The sequence below is a fragment of the Carcharhinus amblyrhynchos genome, chromosome 3 (assembly GCF_965287045.1).
Source record: "Carcharhinus amblyrhynchos chromosome 3, sCarAmb.v2.hapA, whole genome shotgun sequence".
Classification (NCBI taxonomy): domain Eukaryota; kingdom Metazoa; phylum Chordata; class Chondrichthyes; order Carcharhiniformes; family Carcharhinidae; genus Carcharhinus; species Carcharhinus amblyrhynchos.
The window spans coordinates 128,205,572-128,223,790 of NC_137326.1; the positions used below are offsets into that span (position 1 = coordinate 128,205,572).

At 45.2% G+C, this 18,219-nt stretch overlaps 1 protein-coding gene across 2 annotated transcripts in view; it reads right to left on the reverse strand.

The window, feature by feature from the left end:
• Positions 1-555: 555 nt before the first annotated feature.
• LOC145341117 (WW domain-containing transcription regulator protein 1-like) overlaps positions 556-18,219 on the reverse strand; it is a 171,784-nt gene continuing 154,120 nt past the window's right edge. For both annotated transcript variants that reach the window (XM_080185982.1, XM_080185983.1), the window contains 3 exons: positions 3,747-3,892; positions 3,458-3,555; positions 556-1,256 (listed from right to left, as the gene is read on the reverse strand). In XM_080185982.1, coding sequence (XP_080042108.1) covers positions 1,051-1,256; positions 3,458-3,555; positions 3,747-3,892 — 450 coding nt within the window. In that variant the 3' untranslated portion in view covers positions 556-1,050. The remainder of the gene's footprint in view (positions 1,257-3,457; positions 3,556-3,746; positions 3,893-18,219) is intronic.

Genomic DNA, 18,219 nt, shown 5'->3' on the forward strand with positions numbered 1-18,219 from the left:
ATTTAGCTACGGTATAATCTTGAAGCTTTGAAAAGATATGAGTTTAGATGCTAATGAAGGTGATATTAAGGGAATCAGCCTGCTCATACCATGTTGCCCTATCCCCATCTCTATAAAGGCATTAAGAGCTGCCTACTTTAACTGGGTCCAACAGCCCTGCTGAGATTAGCAGACAAAGGAGTGCCGGTCAATGCGGCAAACCTGTGCCTACTGACACTGCCAGCACTGGCACCGAGGCCGTGACAATTAAGTAATAGTACACTACAGGGTAATATAGAGCTGCAGCATGAACCACCAAGAATACAATGGTGCCCCTATGTGCAAATGGCTACGAATCATCGTCACGGTGACAAAACTCATACTCCAAACCCGACCATTCTTTGTACATTTGATATTGAATGGTACAAACAATTTTAAAGCTCTGTCTGTATTAAATAGATGATAAGTGTTTGGCATCACTTCATTCTTCTGATAAAATGTCACCATAACTACTTGCATTAACCACCCCCCCCCGACCGTTACTCCCCCCCCCCCTCAACCCTCACCCACCCTCCCCAACTTCCCCAATGCGTTTCTTTCAACTTTGAACCAAACAGACGTCACCCATGCTATTACACAAAAAGAAAACAAACGGCTAGTCTCTTTGGTTCATTTTCATCTTCCTTTTGGCTGCTAATAATATAATAACATTATAATAATGGACAACAAAAAAAAAACATCCAATTTGCCATGCAAAAGAGGATAAAGCGGTGAAATCTTTGATCTTCTACTCAGAGAGGTTAATCCCATGAATACATGGAAGGACAAAGACATTGAGATAGTTCAAGAATATAGTTCATATAAAATATTGCTAGCCGCCTTTTCTTTACTTTAAATGACAAGCATATACCACTTTGGGGTGTACGGGAGAGCGTAAGAGTCATCAGGCAAACAAAAAGCGCTACTTTGAGGCCCTTTGCCTCTGATCCAAGCGGAAAAGGTAACTTTGTTTCAATTTTTTATTTTAGTTTTCTCTCTTTCCTTCCTTCTCCCTCGAGCTTCCTGAAGTGCTTACAACCAGGTGAGGAAAGTCTCTTTAGGGTTGAGGCTGGACTCCACGTCAGGCAGGATGTCCGATCCAAAGGGCTCCTGCAGGCTTGGCATTAGGTCCTCGCCTTCCAGGGTGCCGAGGTCCACGTTGGTTCCAGGCAGGGAGTCCAGGAAGTCAGGGAAGCGACTGGGCTGATTTGCAGTCATTGCGGTTTGCCCCATGTCTCCTGCGGGTAAAGCATTCCGGGTTTATTTGGAGATCCATAGAAATGTCGGCACATTCATACCTGAAACCTCAACTAGTACCACAGCAGCAACCCAGATCCTCTGACCTAAAAATAGCAGACGCACCAAACATGTTTGGCCTATATAACATTGGTCGTGAGACATGTTGGAATTTCCTGAGGGTTACTTAAATTGCTTCGATCCAACCTCTGGCCCTTCCAATGACTCAGTGGGTGAGTGAACTGCCCGATTTGGAACTGAGCTCTACAGATCAGCCAACCTATAAACATCCAATTAGCCAATCTAATCCTTCCTTTGTATGAACTGAATATAATCTACTTACGTTTCATTGTGTTGATTCCAATTGCTATTAATTTCTCATTGAGTCATATTGTAAAGAGGTTAACAAGATAAGACATTCCCCCTTTACTGAGTTGTACTGAACTCTTTGGATTATTAGGCACTTACCATGCCAAATTTACCTCAAATAGAGATATTCAGCACGTGTTAGTGGATATCTTCCTGCTAACTGTTTGTCTTAATTGATCTCTCTTTTCGCTTACACTAAGAAGTCTCACAACACCAGGTTAAAGTCCAACAGGTTTATTTGGAATCACGAGCTTTCGGAGCGCCGCTCCTTCACTCACCTGATGAAGGAGCAACACTCCGAAAGCTTGAAATTCTAAATAAACTTGTCGGAGTTCAACCCAGTGTTGTGAGACTTCTTACTGCACCCACCCTGGTCCAACACCGGCATCTCCTCATCATTTTCACTTACATCCTATTGCTTGGACATATAAGATTCATAAGCTGTGGGGAATTTTTTTTAAGAAGATGTACTTTATACCAACGCATTTCTTAATTAATTAGTCACATTGGCACAGTGGTTAGCATTGCTGCCTGACAGCACCAGGGACCTGGGTTCGATTCCCGGATTGGGTCACTGTCTGTGCAGAGTCAGCACATTCTCCCTGTGTCTGCGTGGGTTTCCTCCAGGTGCTCCGGTTTCTAAGAACAAAGAAAATTACAGCACAGGAACAGGCCCTTCGGTCCTCCAAGCCTGCACTGACCATGCTGCCTGACTGAACTAAAACCCCCTACCCTTCCGGGGACCATATCCCTCTATTCCCACCCTATTCATGTACTTGTCAAAACGCCCCTTAAAAGTCAATATTGTATCTGTTTCCAGTACCATTCCAGACACTTACCACTCTCTGGGTAAAAAAACTTGCTCCTTTCAACCTTGCCCTTTAAACCTATGCTGCCTAGTAATTGGCTCTTCCACCCTGGGAAAAAGCTTTTGACTATCCTATCTGTCCGTGCCCCTCATAATCTTATAGACTTCTATCAGGTCGCCCCTCAACCTCTGTCATTCCAGTGAGAACAAACCAAGTTTCTCGAACCTCTCCTCATAGCTAATGCCCTCCATCTCAGGCAACATCCTGGTAAATCTTTTCCGTACTTTCTCCAAAGCCTCCACATCCTTCTGGTATAATTGAACATTATTTCCAAGTGCGGCCTAACTAAGGTTCTATAAAGCTGTGAATTTTTAAACTGAATGCCTCAGCTGATGAAGGCAAACATGCCGTATGCCTTCTTGACTACCTTCTGCACCTGTGCTGCCACTTTCAGTGACATGTGTACCTGTACACCCAGATCCCTCAGCCTATCAATACTCATAAGAATTCTGCCATATACTGTATATTTCCCACCTGTACTGGACCTTCCAAAATGCATTACCTCACGTTTGTCTGGATTATCTGCCATCTCCCCACCCCAATCTGCAACCGATCGATATATCCTGCTGTTTCCTCTGACAGTCCTTATTGCTATCAGCAATTCCACCAACCTTTGTGTCGTCCGCACGCTTACTAATCAAACCAGTTACGTTTTCCCCCAAATCATTTATTTATATTACAAACAGCGCTGACCCTCCCACAGTCCGAAAGATGAGCTGGTTAGGGTGCATTGGCTATGCTAAATTCTCCCTCAGTGTACCCGAACAGGCGCCAGAGTGTGGCGACAAGGGGATTTTCGCAGTAGCTTCATTGCAGTGTTAATGTAAGCCGACTTGTGACACTAACAAATAAACTTTTTAAAAAAAGAAATGTTTAAAGTTCAATAGTGCTGATTTATCATACATCCACAAAGTCCAGTGCAATACAGTCAAGTAAGAAAATGAGCCTTGTTGCTCGGAATTCACCTGTATCCATTTCTTCCACGTGACCCAGAAAGTCTTCAGGTGTCCTTCCTAATCCTAAACCACTGTCTGCACTTGCCTGCCGCGAGTGGTACGGTCCACTGTGTATGAAAGACAGCAAGGGGAGGTGATGTCGGTGGTGGGTGGTGGAGTGGTGGGGGGGGGGAAGATAGAGGAGAAAGGGAAGTCTGTTATTCACATGTAATTACATCAAATTCTCTGGTTTTAAAATTAAAGGTCTGCCTCAGCTGATTTTGGCACTGCTGTCCCGTGAACGAAAACACACACTTGCCTGCTGAGGAAGGGGTCGGAGCCATTATTTGTGATGGCGTGCATCTCCTGTGTCATAGCCGGTGTAGAGACTGCATTCTGGGCCGTGGAGATGTTATCCGATTCAATGGGGATCTGACTGGGGATTTGATTATACAGTGCCTTCTCCTGAAAGAAACACAAACGCTGTAACCAAGTGTCGACCCCAGAGAAACAAATGCCCTTTTAGACAGGAACAAGTTGCGCTTAAATTCTCTGAGCCTCTGGACTCACCTTACAAAGACTAACATAAGCTGACAAACCACTTTGCTTGAAACGCACACACAAGTGCAAATATCTCAAAACATTGTTAGTCGTATTTAGGTGAGCATTTGCGACGTTGAGGCATGGAAAGCTATGGGCCCAGTGCTGAGAAATGGGACTAGAATATCATAGAATCCTACAGTGCAGAAGGAGGCCATTTGGCCCATCAAGTCTGCACTGACCACAATCCCACCCAGGCCCTATCCCCATAATTTACCCTAGCTAGTCCCCCTGAGACTAAGGGACAATTTAGCACGACCAATCAACATCTTTGGATGGTGGGAGGAAACCGGAGCACCTGGAGGAAACCCATGCAGACACGGGGAGAAGGCGCAAACTCAGTGACCCCGAGCTGGAAATCGAACCCAGGCCCTATGAGGCAGCAGTGCTAACCACAGTGCCACCCACAGAATAGTTGGGTGGTTTGTCCTTGACTAGCACAGACATGAGTGGCCAAAGGGCCTTTCACTGTTTTGTACACCTCTTGTGACTCTAATTGCAGGGAACTTATATAATGTCTTCACCCTATTTACTAATGGCCGATGGTCGAACTTTACACAGTCCTGGCACAGAGACACTGGGATGGACTTTTCACTCTACCTGATTGTTAAAAACTGATGCTGGGAATTGACTGTCTGGTCACGGCAGTGGAAGTGAAAATGTAGTCAGTATCTATTCATTGCGGAAACCTTTCTTCCTCTTTAACAAAGAACAGAAAATGCTGGAAGTACAGAGCAGGTCATCGATACCACAGCATAGGAATTATAGAATCCCGACTGAGCAGGAGGAAGCCATTTGGCCCATTGAGTCTGTACCAACTCTCCATCAGAGCATCCCACCCAGGCCCAAGCTGCATAGCCCCGCATATTCACCCCACTTATCTACACTCCTTGGGACACCAAGCGGCAACTTAGCATGGCCAATCCACCTAACCTGCACATCTTTGGGCTATGGGAGGAAACCCACAGTGCTAACCACTGTGCCACCGTGCCATCCTCAAGACAGTTTAATATTTCAGGTAGAGTTGCCAATCCCAGGTGGACTTATTTCTAGAAGTTACTTCGTATGATCGCCTGCCACCAAGCATCGAGTGCAAATAGCCTCTTCCCACTTGCCCATCACCCAAACTTTTATAATTAATAAACAGAAAGAAAAAAAATACATTTTTGGTATGACTAGTACTTTTCGCTTAGGAAACTTTATAGCAAGTTCATAGAGACTGACCAGGTTGGGATTGTTTTCGCTGGAGTTCAGACTAATGAGGAGGGGATCTTGTAGAGACTTATAAAATTCTAACAGGACTAGAGAGGGTAGATGCAGGGAGGATGTTCCCAATGGTGGGGGTAGTCCAGAACCAGGGGTCACAGTCTGAGGATTCAGGGTAGACCATTTAGGATGAAGATGAGGAGACATTTCTTCATCCAAAGAGTGGTGAGCCTGTGGAATTCATTACCACAGGAAATAGCTGATGCCAAAACATTGAATGTATTCAAGAGGCAGCCAGATAGAGCACTTGGGGCGAATGGGATCAAAGGTTATAGGGAGAAAGCAGGATTAAGCTGTTGAGTTGGACAATCAGCCATGATCGTGATGAATGGCAGAGCAAGCTAGAAGGGCCAAATGGCCTCCTCCTGCTGCTATCTTCTATGTTTCTATTAGCCTTCCAACTCCTGTAGAGTTGGTAACCCTATACACAGCTGGTTATATCTATGACATTAACCAGTTCAATCTATTCATGGAAGGAGACAGACTGGCTGGCCACTCATACTTTTGTTCTGGATTTCCTGCGTTTTTCTTTTGATTTGTTGGAATTCCTAACGGATGTGTGCTGAGCACTGATATACATGCTGGGAAATCCAAGCTTAAAATCAGACATCTACCTCGGCACCATCAGAACATATATATTATAATAGAGATAATATGCATATAATTTAATATTATAACATAGGGCCTGAGGAAGAATCATATGGACTCAGAACGTTAACTCTGTTTCTCTCTCCACAGATGCTGCCAGACCTGCTGAGGTTTTCCAGCACTTTGTTTTATTTCAGACTTCAAGAATCTGCAATGTTTTGCTCTTTATCATTACCACCAGAACACAGTTCACTTGAGCTAGAACCTATGTGAGGGGCAATGCACTGTGGAAAGCATCCTCTCCAGATGTATCACAGCTTGGTATGGCTCCTGCTCTGACCTAGGCCGCAAGAGACTACAAAGGGTCACGAACGAAGCCCAGTCCCATCACGCAATCCAGTCTCACATCCACTGACTCCGTCGGCACATCCCGCTGCCTCAGAAAAGCAGCCAGTATAATCAAGGACCCCACACACCCTGGACATTCTCTTCCATCAGGAAGAAGATACGAAAGTCTGAGGTCACATATCAAGCGATTTTTCCCTGCTGCCTTCAGACTTTTAAATGGACTTACCTCACATTAAGTTGATCTTTCTCTAAACCCTGGCTACGACTATGTAACACTACATTGTGCACCCTCTCCTTTCCTCATCTATGAACGGTATGCATTATCTGTATCGTGCGTATGAAACAATACTTTTCACTATATACTAATACATGTGACAATAATCAATCAAATCAAATCAAAAAAAAATTGATGGGAAAGTGTATGGAGATGGGTTGGGGCCATTCACTCGCTGTTTTCTGGATGCACAATTAATATTTTGGTCCTGTTCGGAAGAGGCCCTCTCTACTCTCTCACAGGTCACGTGGGATTATTTTAGAGAGGTGCAAAGGATTTCTTCCTGTTCTTCTAACGAACATATACCACTCAACAATGTCACTAAAACAGATTACCTGGTCTGCAGGGCGTGGGACCCTAGCTATCTAAAAATTGGCCGCCCAAATTTCTAGACGGACTCACAGCTGGAATTCTCTGGCTGTTTACGCCCAGCCGCCACTGAGAGTGAGCACAGGGAATCTGGCGCTTTGCCAAATCTCCATTCACTGCAGCAGGGCAGGAGAATCCCACCTGTGTGAACAGCTGGAGAATTCCGGTCTGCAATTTAGGAATACTTCTGGCTGTGAAGCAATTTGGGATATCTCCAAAGGTGACGTGAGTTTGTTCTTCTGCCCTGCCTTGTATTTCCAGCACTTCCATGGAAACATAGAAAGGAGCAGCAGGAGGAGGCCATTTGGCCCCTCGAGCCTGCTCCGCCATTCAGTGGGATCAGGACTGATCGTCCAACTGATCACATTCGCCCCCAAAAAGTGCCAACAATGTAACTCTCCTACCGCCGTTCCTACACTCAGGACAAATAGATTAATTACAAGTAACATAGAACCATAGGATCCCTATAGTACAGAAGATGGAGGTTCGGTCCAACAAGTCTGTACTGACCATAATCCCACCCAGGCCCTATTCCAGTAACTCCACATATTTACCCTGCTCATCCCCCTGTCACTAGGGTCAATTTATCATGACCAATCAACCTAACCCGCACATCTTTGGACTGTGTGAGGAAACTGGAGCACCCGGAGGAAAGCCACTCAGACAGAGAGAAATGTGCAAACTCCACACACTGGCAGAGGTCAGAATTGAACCTGGGTCTCTGGCGCTGTGAGGCAGCAGTGCTAACCACTGTGCTACCATGCTACCCCTGCCCTTATTTGAAATTTCCAGTAGCATTTTTTTATTAATATAAGATCAGGTTATTTCTATGTGAGGAGTGACCATTCAGCACTCACAAACTTGGTGGCATGTGATGTCGAGGGTCACCTTGTAAATGCAGGAGGTTCCGAACTAGGTCAAAGTTCACTGTGTAACCTTTCTAGGAGCTCTCCCACAGGTGACACTCCTTCCTTTCTCAGCTAGAACTGCACACAGTTTAGAAGATTTCACTTCAAGACATTGATTTCAATGGTGGTGCGTTGAGTCTTTTGATTTGGGGGAGTGTCCACTTTGATAGCTCAAGCTACTGTGCCATTGAACAAATTAATTTTCGAACACTTTTTTTTAAACATATATCTTTTCACCCTTTAAACATTGAACCACTTGGAAAATGAACAACACATCAAGTTCCTCAATGGTTCAAAAGGAGAGCAGTTTATTAATGTCACAAGTAGGTTTACATTAACCCTGCAATGAAAATCCTCTAGTTGCCACACTCCAGTGCTTGTTCGGGTACACTGAGGGAGAATTTAGCATGGCCAAATCTAACCAGCAAATCTTTCAGACTGTAGGAGGAAACCGGAGCACCCAGAGGAAACCCACACAGACACGGGGAGATTCTAAAAAAATTGATCACCACCAAGAGATCTTGCTGTTATTTGTTTTGTTCTTCTGACTGGTGTTGCTTTGTGCTGCTGCATCCCATCGGGAACATGAAGGTTGACTTAGTTGTCACTGTTTAAGGCTCATTGATACTTCAGTGCGGCTTGGTATGGCTCCTGCTCTGACCAAGACCACAAGAAACTACAAAGGGTCATGAATGAAGCCCAGTCCATCACACAAACCAACTTCCCATCCATCGATTCCATCTACACTTCCTGCTGCCTCGGAAAAGCAACCAGCATAATCAAAGATCCCACACACCCTGGACATTCTCTCTTTCACCTTCTTCCATCCAGAAAAAGATACAAAAGTCTGAGTTCTGACTCAAGAACAGTTTCTTTCCTGCTGCCATCGGACTTTTGAATGGACCTACCATATAATAAGTTGATCTTTCTCTACACCCTAGCTATGACTGTAACATTATATTCTACACCCCCTCTTTTTCTTCTCTACGTAAGGTATGCTTTGTCTGTATAGTGCACAGGAAACAATACATTTTATTGTATCCAAAGATATTTGGGTTAGGTTGATTGGCCAGGAATTAGAAGGGTAAATAGGTGGGATTACGGGAATAGGGCCTGGGATCAGGAATTGTGGTCAGTGCAAACTTGATGGGCCGAATGGTTTCCTTCTGCACTGTAGGGATTCTACGATTTTATTAATACATGTGACAATAATAAATCAAAATAATTTGAGGGGCAATTTTTTCACAGAGGGTGGTGATTGGTTGGAAAGAGCTGCCAGAGGTAATAGTAGAGGCGGGTACAATTTTGTCTTTGAAAAAACATTTAGACAGTTACATGGGTAAGATGGATATAGAGGGATACGGGCCAAACATGGGCAACTGGGACTAGTTTAGTGGTTAAAGAAGAGGGAGAATGGACAACTTAGGCCAAAGGGCCTGTCAGAAGCCTTTCTCACAGGCCCGAACCCAGGGCCCTGCTTCCTGCCATCAGCCTACAGGAGCCAAACCCCTTTAGTCAACATTTTCTTCAGGCAGCCTGATTGGAAGCAGCAGCAAGGATTTGAAATGATGCTTTTCTTTAGTCAGTCATTCCCCTGCTTTCTCCCCTCTCTCCCCTCCCCCCACCCCTGGTGGGGGATACACTATATTACGTCCTGCAGGCATGTCGAGGCAGGTGTTTCCCAGCTTTGCAGCTTGTAGATTTAATGGATTTAACTAACTGGTCCCTGCTTGTCTGGGCGGCATAACAGAGCTCTCAAGATACTACATTACCACCAAGATTTAATGGGCGCTACACAATAGGTTGGTTCAGAAGGGAGAATGCTTAGATCTGGTTAAGTGTTTCATGATCCCCGCTGGGATCAGGTACTGTGCATGTATGCACAGGGGTTAGTAAAGAAAGACTTGCACTTATATAGCACCCTTCCCAATCTTAAGAGGCCCCATTGCGCTCTCCTAGTGTGGTCACCATTGTTGGGTCAGGAAATCAGCCGCCAGTCTGTGCACGAGATAAACAATCAGACCATTCATACAAATGCAAAATGCAGGATATCCGCAACAAAAATCCTCTTAATCTGGTTTCCAATGGGGGTACCATAACCACAGACATGGGTCAAGGGTGGAGGAGGAAAAGCACATTGTTAAGATGGCGGTGCGGGCTCGCTGGGCCGAAGGGCCTGTTTCCCGTGCTGTGTTGTTCTTTGTTCTTTGTAAAAAACAGAAAAGGTTGCAAATGCTAAACAGATCTGACAGCATCACTGGAGAGAGAAACAGAACTAACATTTCAGGTCAGAAAGAATGTTCCTGATGGTGCGGGAACCCAGAACTTAGAGTCTCAGTTTGAGAATAAGGGGTAAACCTGTTAGGACTGAGGTGAAGGGCGGCACAGTGGTTAGCACTGCTGCCTCACAGCGCCAGGGACCCAGGTTCAATTCCACCCTTGGGTCACTGTCTGTGTGGAGTCTGACGTTCTCGAGTCTGCTCAACCATTCATTTTGATCATGGCTGATCATCAAATTCAATCCTCTGATCCCGCCCTCACCCCATATCCCTTGATCCCTTTATAAAAGCAAATGCAATGGCCAATATATGCACAGCAAGAGCCCACAGACATCAAATGAGATGAGATACATGGTTTAATGGTGGCAGCTGAAGAAAATGTTAGTCAGAGCATGAGATATTCTTCCACTGTCCACTGAATAGTGCGACCGGGGTCTCCTCCATCCATCAGAATGAGCATGTACATACATCATTGCTTTACTGCCTAATCCAACAGTCAGGGTCTGGGGCAATGCAGCATTCTTTCAGCGCTGTACTGAAATGTCAGCTTAAGTGCAAGTTTACTTATTATTGCCACCATTGTTTACATTAACAATGCAATGAAGTTACTGTGAAAATCCCCTAGTCGCCACACTCCAGCGCCTGTTTGGGTACACTGAGGGAGAATTTAGCACGGACCACGCAGGTAACCTTTCAGACTCTGGGAGGAAACCGGAGCAACCGGAGGAAGCCCACGCAGAAACGGGGAGAACGTGCAAACTCCGCACTGACAGTGACAAGTTGGGAATTGAACCCTGATCCCTGGCATTGTGAGGCAGCAATGCTAACCACTGCGCCACCACGCTGGCGCTTAATTTGTGTGCTCAAGTTCCTGAGTTTGGATGAATTCTTGAACTTCTGAGTTAGAGATTACTACACTACTGAGATCTTTTCTAACGGAATATGTCTGATTCATAGACGGCATCAAACTCTGTTCTTGTCTCTCTACGTCCAGGTTCCTGAATATCTGCTTCTTCACCAAATTATTTGCCAAATTATAGCATTTACTGCACAATCTTTCTGATAGAACATCACAAATGCTGGCCACTCTCTCGCCTCGGAGTCAGAAGGCATTGGGAGGGGTCACCTTTTGTCTTATTTGTTTGAAGGGATGCAACCCCTTGAGGCTTCCCTAGTTCTCTTGATGTCCCCGGCCGATATTCTACCTTCAACCAAAACTGATGACCTGGTCACCCCTTTGCTGTTTGTGTGACCTGACCGCAAACAAACTGATTGTAATGTTTACCCACATAACAGGAGTGACTGGTTATTCACTGGGCAAGATCTGTATTCATTCCAAAACCGGACCACTTACATTTTATGTGAGGAAAGGTGAGGCAGCATTGGAGGCAGTTCAGAGGAGGTTCGCTAGATTGATTCCAATGATGAGGGGTTTGTCGTATGAAGAGAGATTGAACAGTTTAGGCCAATAGTCTCTAGAGTTCAGAAGAATGAGGAGTGATCAAATTGAAGTATTCAAGATGATGAAAGGTATGGATAAAGTAGACATGGAGCAGATGCTCCCTCTTGTGGGACATTCTGGGACAAGAGGTCATAGTATTAAGATAAGGGGTGGCAAATTTAAAACAGAGCTAAGGTGAAACTACCTCTCCCGAGGGCTGTGAATCTGTGGAATTCGCTACTCCAAAGTGCGGTGGATGCTGGGACAGTGAGTAAATTTAAGGAGGAGTTAGACAGATTTTTAATTGGTAATGGGGTTGAAGAGTTATGGGGAGAAGGCAAGAAATGGGGATGAGGAGCACATCAGCCACTATCAAATGGTGGAGCAGACGCAATGGGCCGAATGGCCTCATTCCGCTCCTGTACCTTCTGAACATTTGAAATCAGGCCCATTGTTTCGAAAGCACTTTGGGATGTCCAGAGGTGTTGGTCGAGCACTGTGTAAAATGCAAAGTTTGACGTCCTGTGGTGGCATTAGGGAAGAACATAACCAATGTCTGTATGAGGTGACCTCTCACAAATCAATAAGATTTCAGGTAAGATACACCTGGCAGTGGTGAGGAGGCAAGAATCCTTTATTTAAAAATCTACATTTGTGGTTTTAAAAGCCTCTACCTAAAACCCAAGCACCTCCCAACTTCCCATTTGGTGACAGTTCTATCCAATTAGCTTGTATGTCCCATGTGGGTGGCACGGTGGCACAGTGGTTAGCACTGCTGCCACACAGCGCCAGGGGTCCGGGTTCGATTCCTGGCTTTGGTCACTGTTTGTGCGGAGTCTGCATGTTCTCCCCGTGTCTGTGTGGATTTCCTCCGGTTTCCTCCCACAGTCCAAAGATGTACGGGTTAGACTGATTGGCCGTGATAAATTTGCCCCTTAATGTCAGGGAGCCTAGCAGGGTAAATATGTGGGCTTATGGGGATAGTGCCTGGGTGGGATTGTTGTTGATTCAGGCTCAATGGGTCAAATGGCCTCTTCTCTACGATCCTTCCACACTTAGGTGGTTGTTTGAGTTGAACAGAGTAATTACCATTGCCCCACTTTTAGTCAATAGAAGGAGTGAGTAGTGCCACCCAACCCCACTCTTCCTCACTCACTACCACGAGGAGCAGTTGAGGCAAATAGCTTATTTATTTATTAGTATCACAAGTAGGCTTACATTAACACTGCAATGAAGTTACTGTGAAAATCCCCCAGTCGCCACACTCTGGCGCCTGCTCGGGTACACTGAGGAAGAATTTAGCATAGCCAATCCATCTAACCAGCACATCTTTTGGACAAGGAAACCAGAGCACCCAAAGGTGTGCTCCCCATGTAGACAGGGGGAGAATGTGCGGAATCCGCACAGGCAACGGCACAAGCCCGGAATCGGACCTAGGTCCCTGACACTGTGAGGCAGCAGTGCTAACCACTGTGCCACCATGCCTCCCAGCTTGGATGCATTTAAGAAGAAGCTGGATAGGCATATGAGCAACAGAATTTTCATGTGATAGGATTAGATGATGAGGATTGGGAGGAGGCTTTTGTGTGAAGCATCATCGCCAGCATGGGAAAAGTCGGGCTGAATGGCCTGTTTTTATGCTATAAATTCTGTGGAAAGTGTAATTCCCTCAAACTCCCAGGTAATCTGGCTGCGATTAGGCTGCAGCCTGCTTACTCCCATCCCACCAGAAGCTAACGTGTGAATCAGCTATGTTCCGATAAACGAGTTTCATTCGAGTGGGTTTGAAGGCGCAAGTTGCTGTGATGTCTCCAATATCGCCGCAGATTGTTGAGTGGTGAGTGTGCTTACTGGAGACATGCAGCTGGTGTCTCCACTTTTGGAGCTGTCACTGCACCATAGCCAAGCCCCGCATTGTACAGGGCCAGCTCGAATAAAGACACTTTTACAGCATTCATTCCATTCAACTGGCATTGATGACTCACGGTACTTGGGAATCCTAGCAGGGTGCGGGTAGTAGCATTGCCACTGGGAAAGCAATGGGAAGGAAGAGGCCTGGAGTATGCATTTGGCCTTGGTGACCAACTGGCATGTTATTCAATTTTTGTGGCCAAAACTAAAAAGAAGAAATGAATAAAAGTTGCATTTCCTGCTTCTCTACTATAATACTATGTCTCAAACTCAGCCTCTGCAACTCCCTATACAGTAATGAATATTTTGTTCAGTTCTTCCAATCCACACATAGAATCCCTACGGTACAGAAGGAGACCATTCGGCCCATCAAGTCTGCACTACCCAGGCCAACTACCCTATTCTATCCCCATAACCTACATACTATTCCCATAATCTACACAACTATTCGCATAACCTACATTCATCCCCTTGCACAACAAAAACAGAAAGCCTTGGAAAATCTCAGCAGGTTTGACAGCATCTCTGGGAGCCATGATGTGGAGATGCCAGTATTGGACTGGGATAAGCACAGTAAGAAGTCTGACAATACCGGGTTAAAGTCCAGCAGTTTATTTGGAATCACGTGCTTTTGGAGCATTGCTCCTTCATCAGTGACTCACAGTGCTCCAAAAACTCATGATACCAAATACCTGGGGCTGTGAGACTTCTTACAGCATCTGTGAGGAGAGAATAGAGCCAAAGTTTTGAGTCTAGATGACCTTTCATCATTCCCCTTAACCTACACATCATGAGACACGAAGGGGTATTTTAGCAAAGGCCAATCCACCTAATCTGCACACCTTTGGACTGTGGAAGGAAACTGGAGCACCCGAAGGAAACCCATGCAGACACGGGGAGAATGTGCAAACTCCACATAGACAGTGACCCAAGGCCGGAATTGAACTCGAGTCCCTGGCATTGTGGGGCAGCAATGCTAATCACCGCTTATCCTTATGGCCTCTCCCTTTGTGAGAAACATGTTGGCTGGAATTATCCAGCTGTTCGCACTCCAACGCTGCTGCAAGCGAGGATGGAGAACTCGGCGCTCAACCAAATCTCCGGTCACCTCAGCAGGACCCGAGAATCCCGCCAGCGGGAATGGTCGGAAAATTCTTGCCGCCGTCCAGAAATGGGGTTACGACCATCCGAGGGATAATGTTAAACAGATGAGAGCCATCTCTCTCACATTGCTTCTGATTTCATTTCCATTAAAGTCAACACAAATAAAACTTGAGAAAGATATAAAACACACTCCCAGTTCCACACTGCATAAGGTAAAATTGACGCCATCTTTATTTAGAATTCAGGCATCATTGATGTGATTTATTTCAATTTCTCTTGAGCTAAGAATGCCTGCTGGTGAAATCTTTGCTTCCTGACTCCTCTTCTTCCTCTTGCGAATAATTTTCATTATGAATATGAGAACAGGAATAAGACACATGATGCCATCATTCAGACAACTGCTCTTCAACCTCACCTTTCCCGCACAATCTCCACATCCCTTGATTACTTAAGGCCTGTCTTTTCATAAAGACTAAGCAAGTCCCCAGGTTAGCCAAAATGGTGCTGGAGACCCAATCCCAAAAGTCCCACCTCCAAAACTGGCACTCACCATTATTGCTGGGCGGGAGGAGAGGGATGTGTTGCACATACGTTCACAGAGGCAGCTATACATGTTAACATGCAGCTGCCTTGAAACAGATTGAAATTTTGTTAGTAGGAAATCAAGTGTAAGGTCTAATGCTGCTGGAGTTATTTGGAGAGGTCGGGTCCCCTTTTGGACAGGTCCAGGGACACCTTTGGGAGAGATAGGTTGCCCCTTGGGGGAGCTGAAGTGTCCTTTAGGAAAGGTAAAGTGCTTTTGAGGTTCCTAAAAGTAGACATGAATGTGCTTTAAAAATGGATAAACTCATTGGAACTGTCAACCTGATTGGAAATGTCAGCTGAAGTTGTCAAGGGAACTGTTAAGCTGTCAAAGCACTTAAACCTCTTTGCCTTTAAGCTTTAAACAAAAATATGCTATCGTTCAAGAATACTATTTCATTCTATTTGTTGACAGAAGCCTGAAGGTTGTCATTATAGAATTTGTGCGGCATAGTTTATTTCACAACTTATCATTAGTACAGTGGGGTGCCTATTAGTTCACAGTTTAATCGACAGCTCCAAGAGGTTATAAAGTCTTTGATATGAGGCTATGGATACAATGCTTACTTTTATATGGGATTAAGTACTATAATGAAATGTGTTTTTAGAGAGGGTTATGTAAGATTATGCAAATACGATTGTTCAGGGCACTTTCGCCCATATTGGATGTACAGAATATTTCTGACTTTACCCCCGACTCAGGAGTGAAAATTCAGGCCTTAAATGTCCAAGATTTATATTTATCCAGAGGGCAAAAACAATTCCAAAGATGCAGAGTTCTCTGACCGAAAATTTTTTTTCTCATCTCAGTCCTAAATACCCGATTCTTCATGACACCTCGTTCTAGATTCTGCAGACAGGATAAGGGGGCAAGGTGAGGGGCAGCTGGAGAATACAGGTCCATTCTACTCAATATTCGACATCATCAGTAAGTTCCATCCACACCTCTGTTCAACTAATCTAATTTCAGTAGCGGTTTTTCATCTGTTGATTTCTGAGTTAATTGACAAAGAAGCAAGGGGAAGGCAGTGGCGTAGTGGCACAGTCACTGGGCTGGTAATCCAGAGACACAGGTTAATGCTCTGAGGACCTATGTTTGAATCCCATAACGGCAGATGGTGAAATCTGAATTCAATCAAAATCTGGAATTAAGAATCTACTGACGGCCGTGAAACCATTGTTGATTGTCGGAAAAACCCAACTGGTTCATTAATGTTCTTTCGGGAAGGAAATCGGCCGTCCTTACCCAGTCTGGCCTACAGGTGACTCCAGACCCACTTCAATGTGGACTGTTAACTGCCCCCTGGAATGGATGGCAGTTCGTGATGGACGGTAAATGCTGGTCCTGCCAGCGATGCCCATATCCCATGAATGTATAAAGGAAAATGATGTTTATATGTCACCAAATAACTATCTGTGCCCTGTGTCATGGTGGGAAAATGGTTCCTTCTTAAGATCAATGTTTTGTAAGTCTCCCTCTGAAGAAGACAGAGACTCGGCTGAATACGGAGCCTGTGAGGGAAAACAAGCACAGACACAGCCCGCATGCCAATTGCTACCGATCTCCCTTATTATGCCCCACCTCTCAGTCAGCAGATATATAGTTTCCTAAATACTGGCTTAGATCAGGCATGCTTTATATTGTTTATGCGCTTCCCTATACCTGGAGTCAGATTTCTGTCTTTCTGTTATTTTTTTCTCTAATTTATAATTTATAGTCACTTTCTCAACAACTCCTTGGCTATCCCACTTCCACTATCATGAGCCAAGTACGCATCTCCTTTGGTGTTACTGCAGCAGGCTGTTAATGGTTGAGGGTTCTTGATCAGATGAGTTAAGTCGTTGCTAATGATATGTGTCAGTACCCGCTGGGATAGAAACAGTGGAAATAGATACAGGATAGGCCATTTGGCCCTTCAAGTCTGTACTACCCTTCAATATGATCACAGCTCACCATCAAATTCAACACCCTAATCCTGCCCACCTTCACAGCCCTGATCCTTAACCCACCCCAACAGCAACTGAGTTCCTTCTTAGCCAGTGCAAGTGAGTGCAAACAAGGGGCTTTTTTACATAGAGAGTGGTGGGTGCCTGGGACTCGCTGCCCGAGGAGGTAATGGAAGCAGGTATGATAGTGACTTTTAAGGGGAGCCTGGATAAATAAATAGGATGGGAATAGAGGAATATAGTGCCCGAAAGGGTAGGGGGTTTTAGTTCAGTCTGGCAGCATGGATGATTCAGGCTTGAAGGGCCTGGTGCTGTGCTGTAATTTTCTTTGTTCTTTGTTCTGAGAGAGAACAAGACACTCTACACGGAATGAGAGACTGACAGAGGATGAGAGAGATGGAGAGAGAGAGAAAGGTACAGAATGAAAGAGGGAGAGCGAATGCAACAAGAGGCGAGATTGACAGAGAGAGGGATGCGTCAATGATGTTCGTTTCTGCCCGATAATTTATTTGGCTGTCAATTTATCAGAGAACAAAATATATACATGTTAGATAAATCTGCTGGCTGTCCCTGCAAAGCTGTGACCCACTATAGCAGGGCAGGGAGGTGAGAATAGTGAAATCCTCCTGGAAAAACAAATGTTCCAAACAGGATTTATTTCGAAGATAATGTGGCAGAGATCGATAACAGGAAGTGTTTGCTTTGTTTACCTAGAGATGGTGTCTGTTATTCTTCCTCTCTTCACCACGCCCCCCCTCCCCCACTGCCTCCCCCCCCCCCTCCCCCGCTCCAATTGGTGCAGATCACTTTCAGGAAGGAATTGAGGGAGGATAGGCCCCAGGAGTTGGGGGTTGGGCTTGCTCAGTGCATGGATGGGTGAGAAGAGGTCAGCTGAACTAATGTCAAAACCTTGAAATTCTGCCTCTCAACATCTGCAGTCCGAAAACCTTGTATATGTGAACTATGGAGGCAAAGTGAACCGAAGTTCCTGATTCTGACCAATATCCACCTGATATCACACAGAAATACAACTATCTTTTTATATTCACTATAAGGGATATGGGCAAGTGAAGTCACTGTTAATTACCACTCTAGATCTCCCAGAGAAGGCGGTGGTGAGCTGCCCCCTTGAACCACTGCAATCTCTGTGATGAAGGTGCTCCCACAGTATTGCC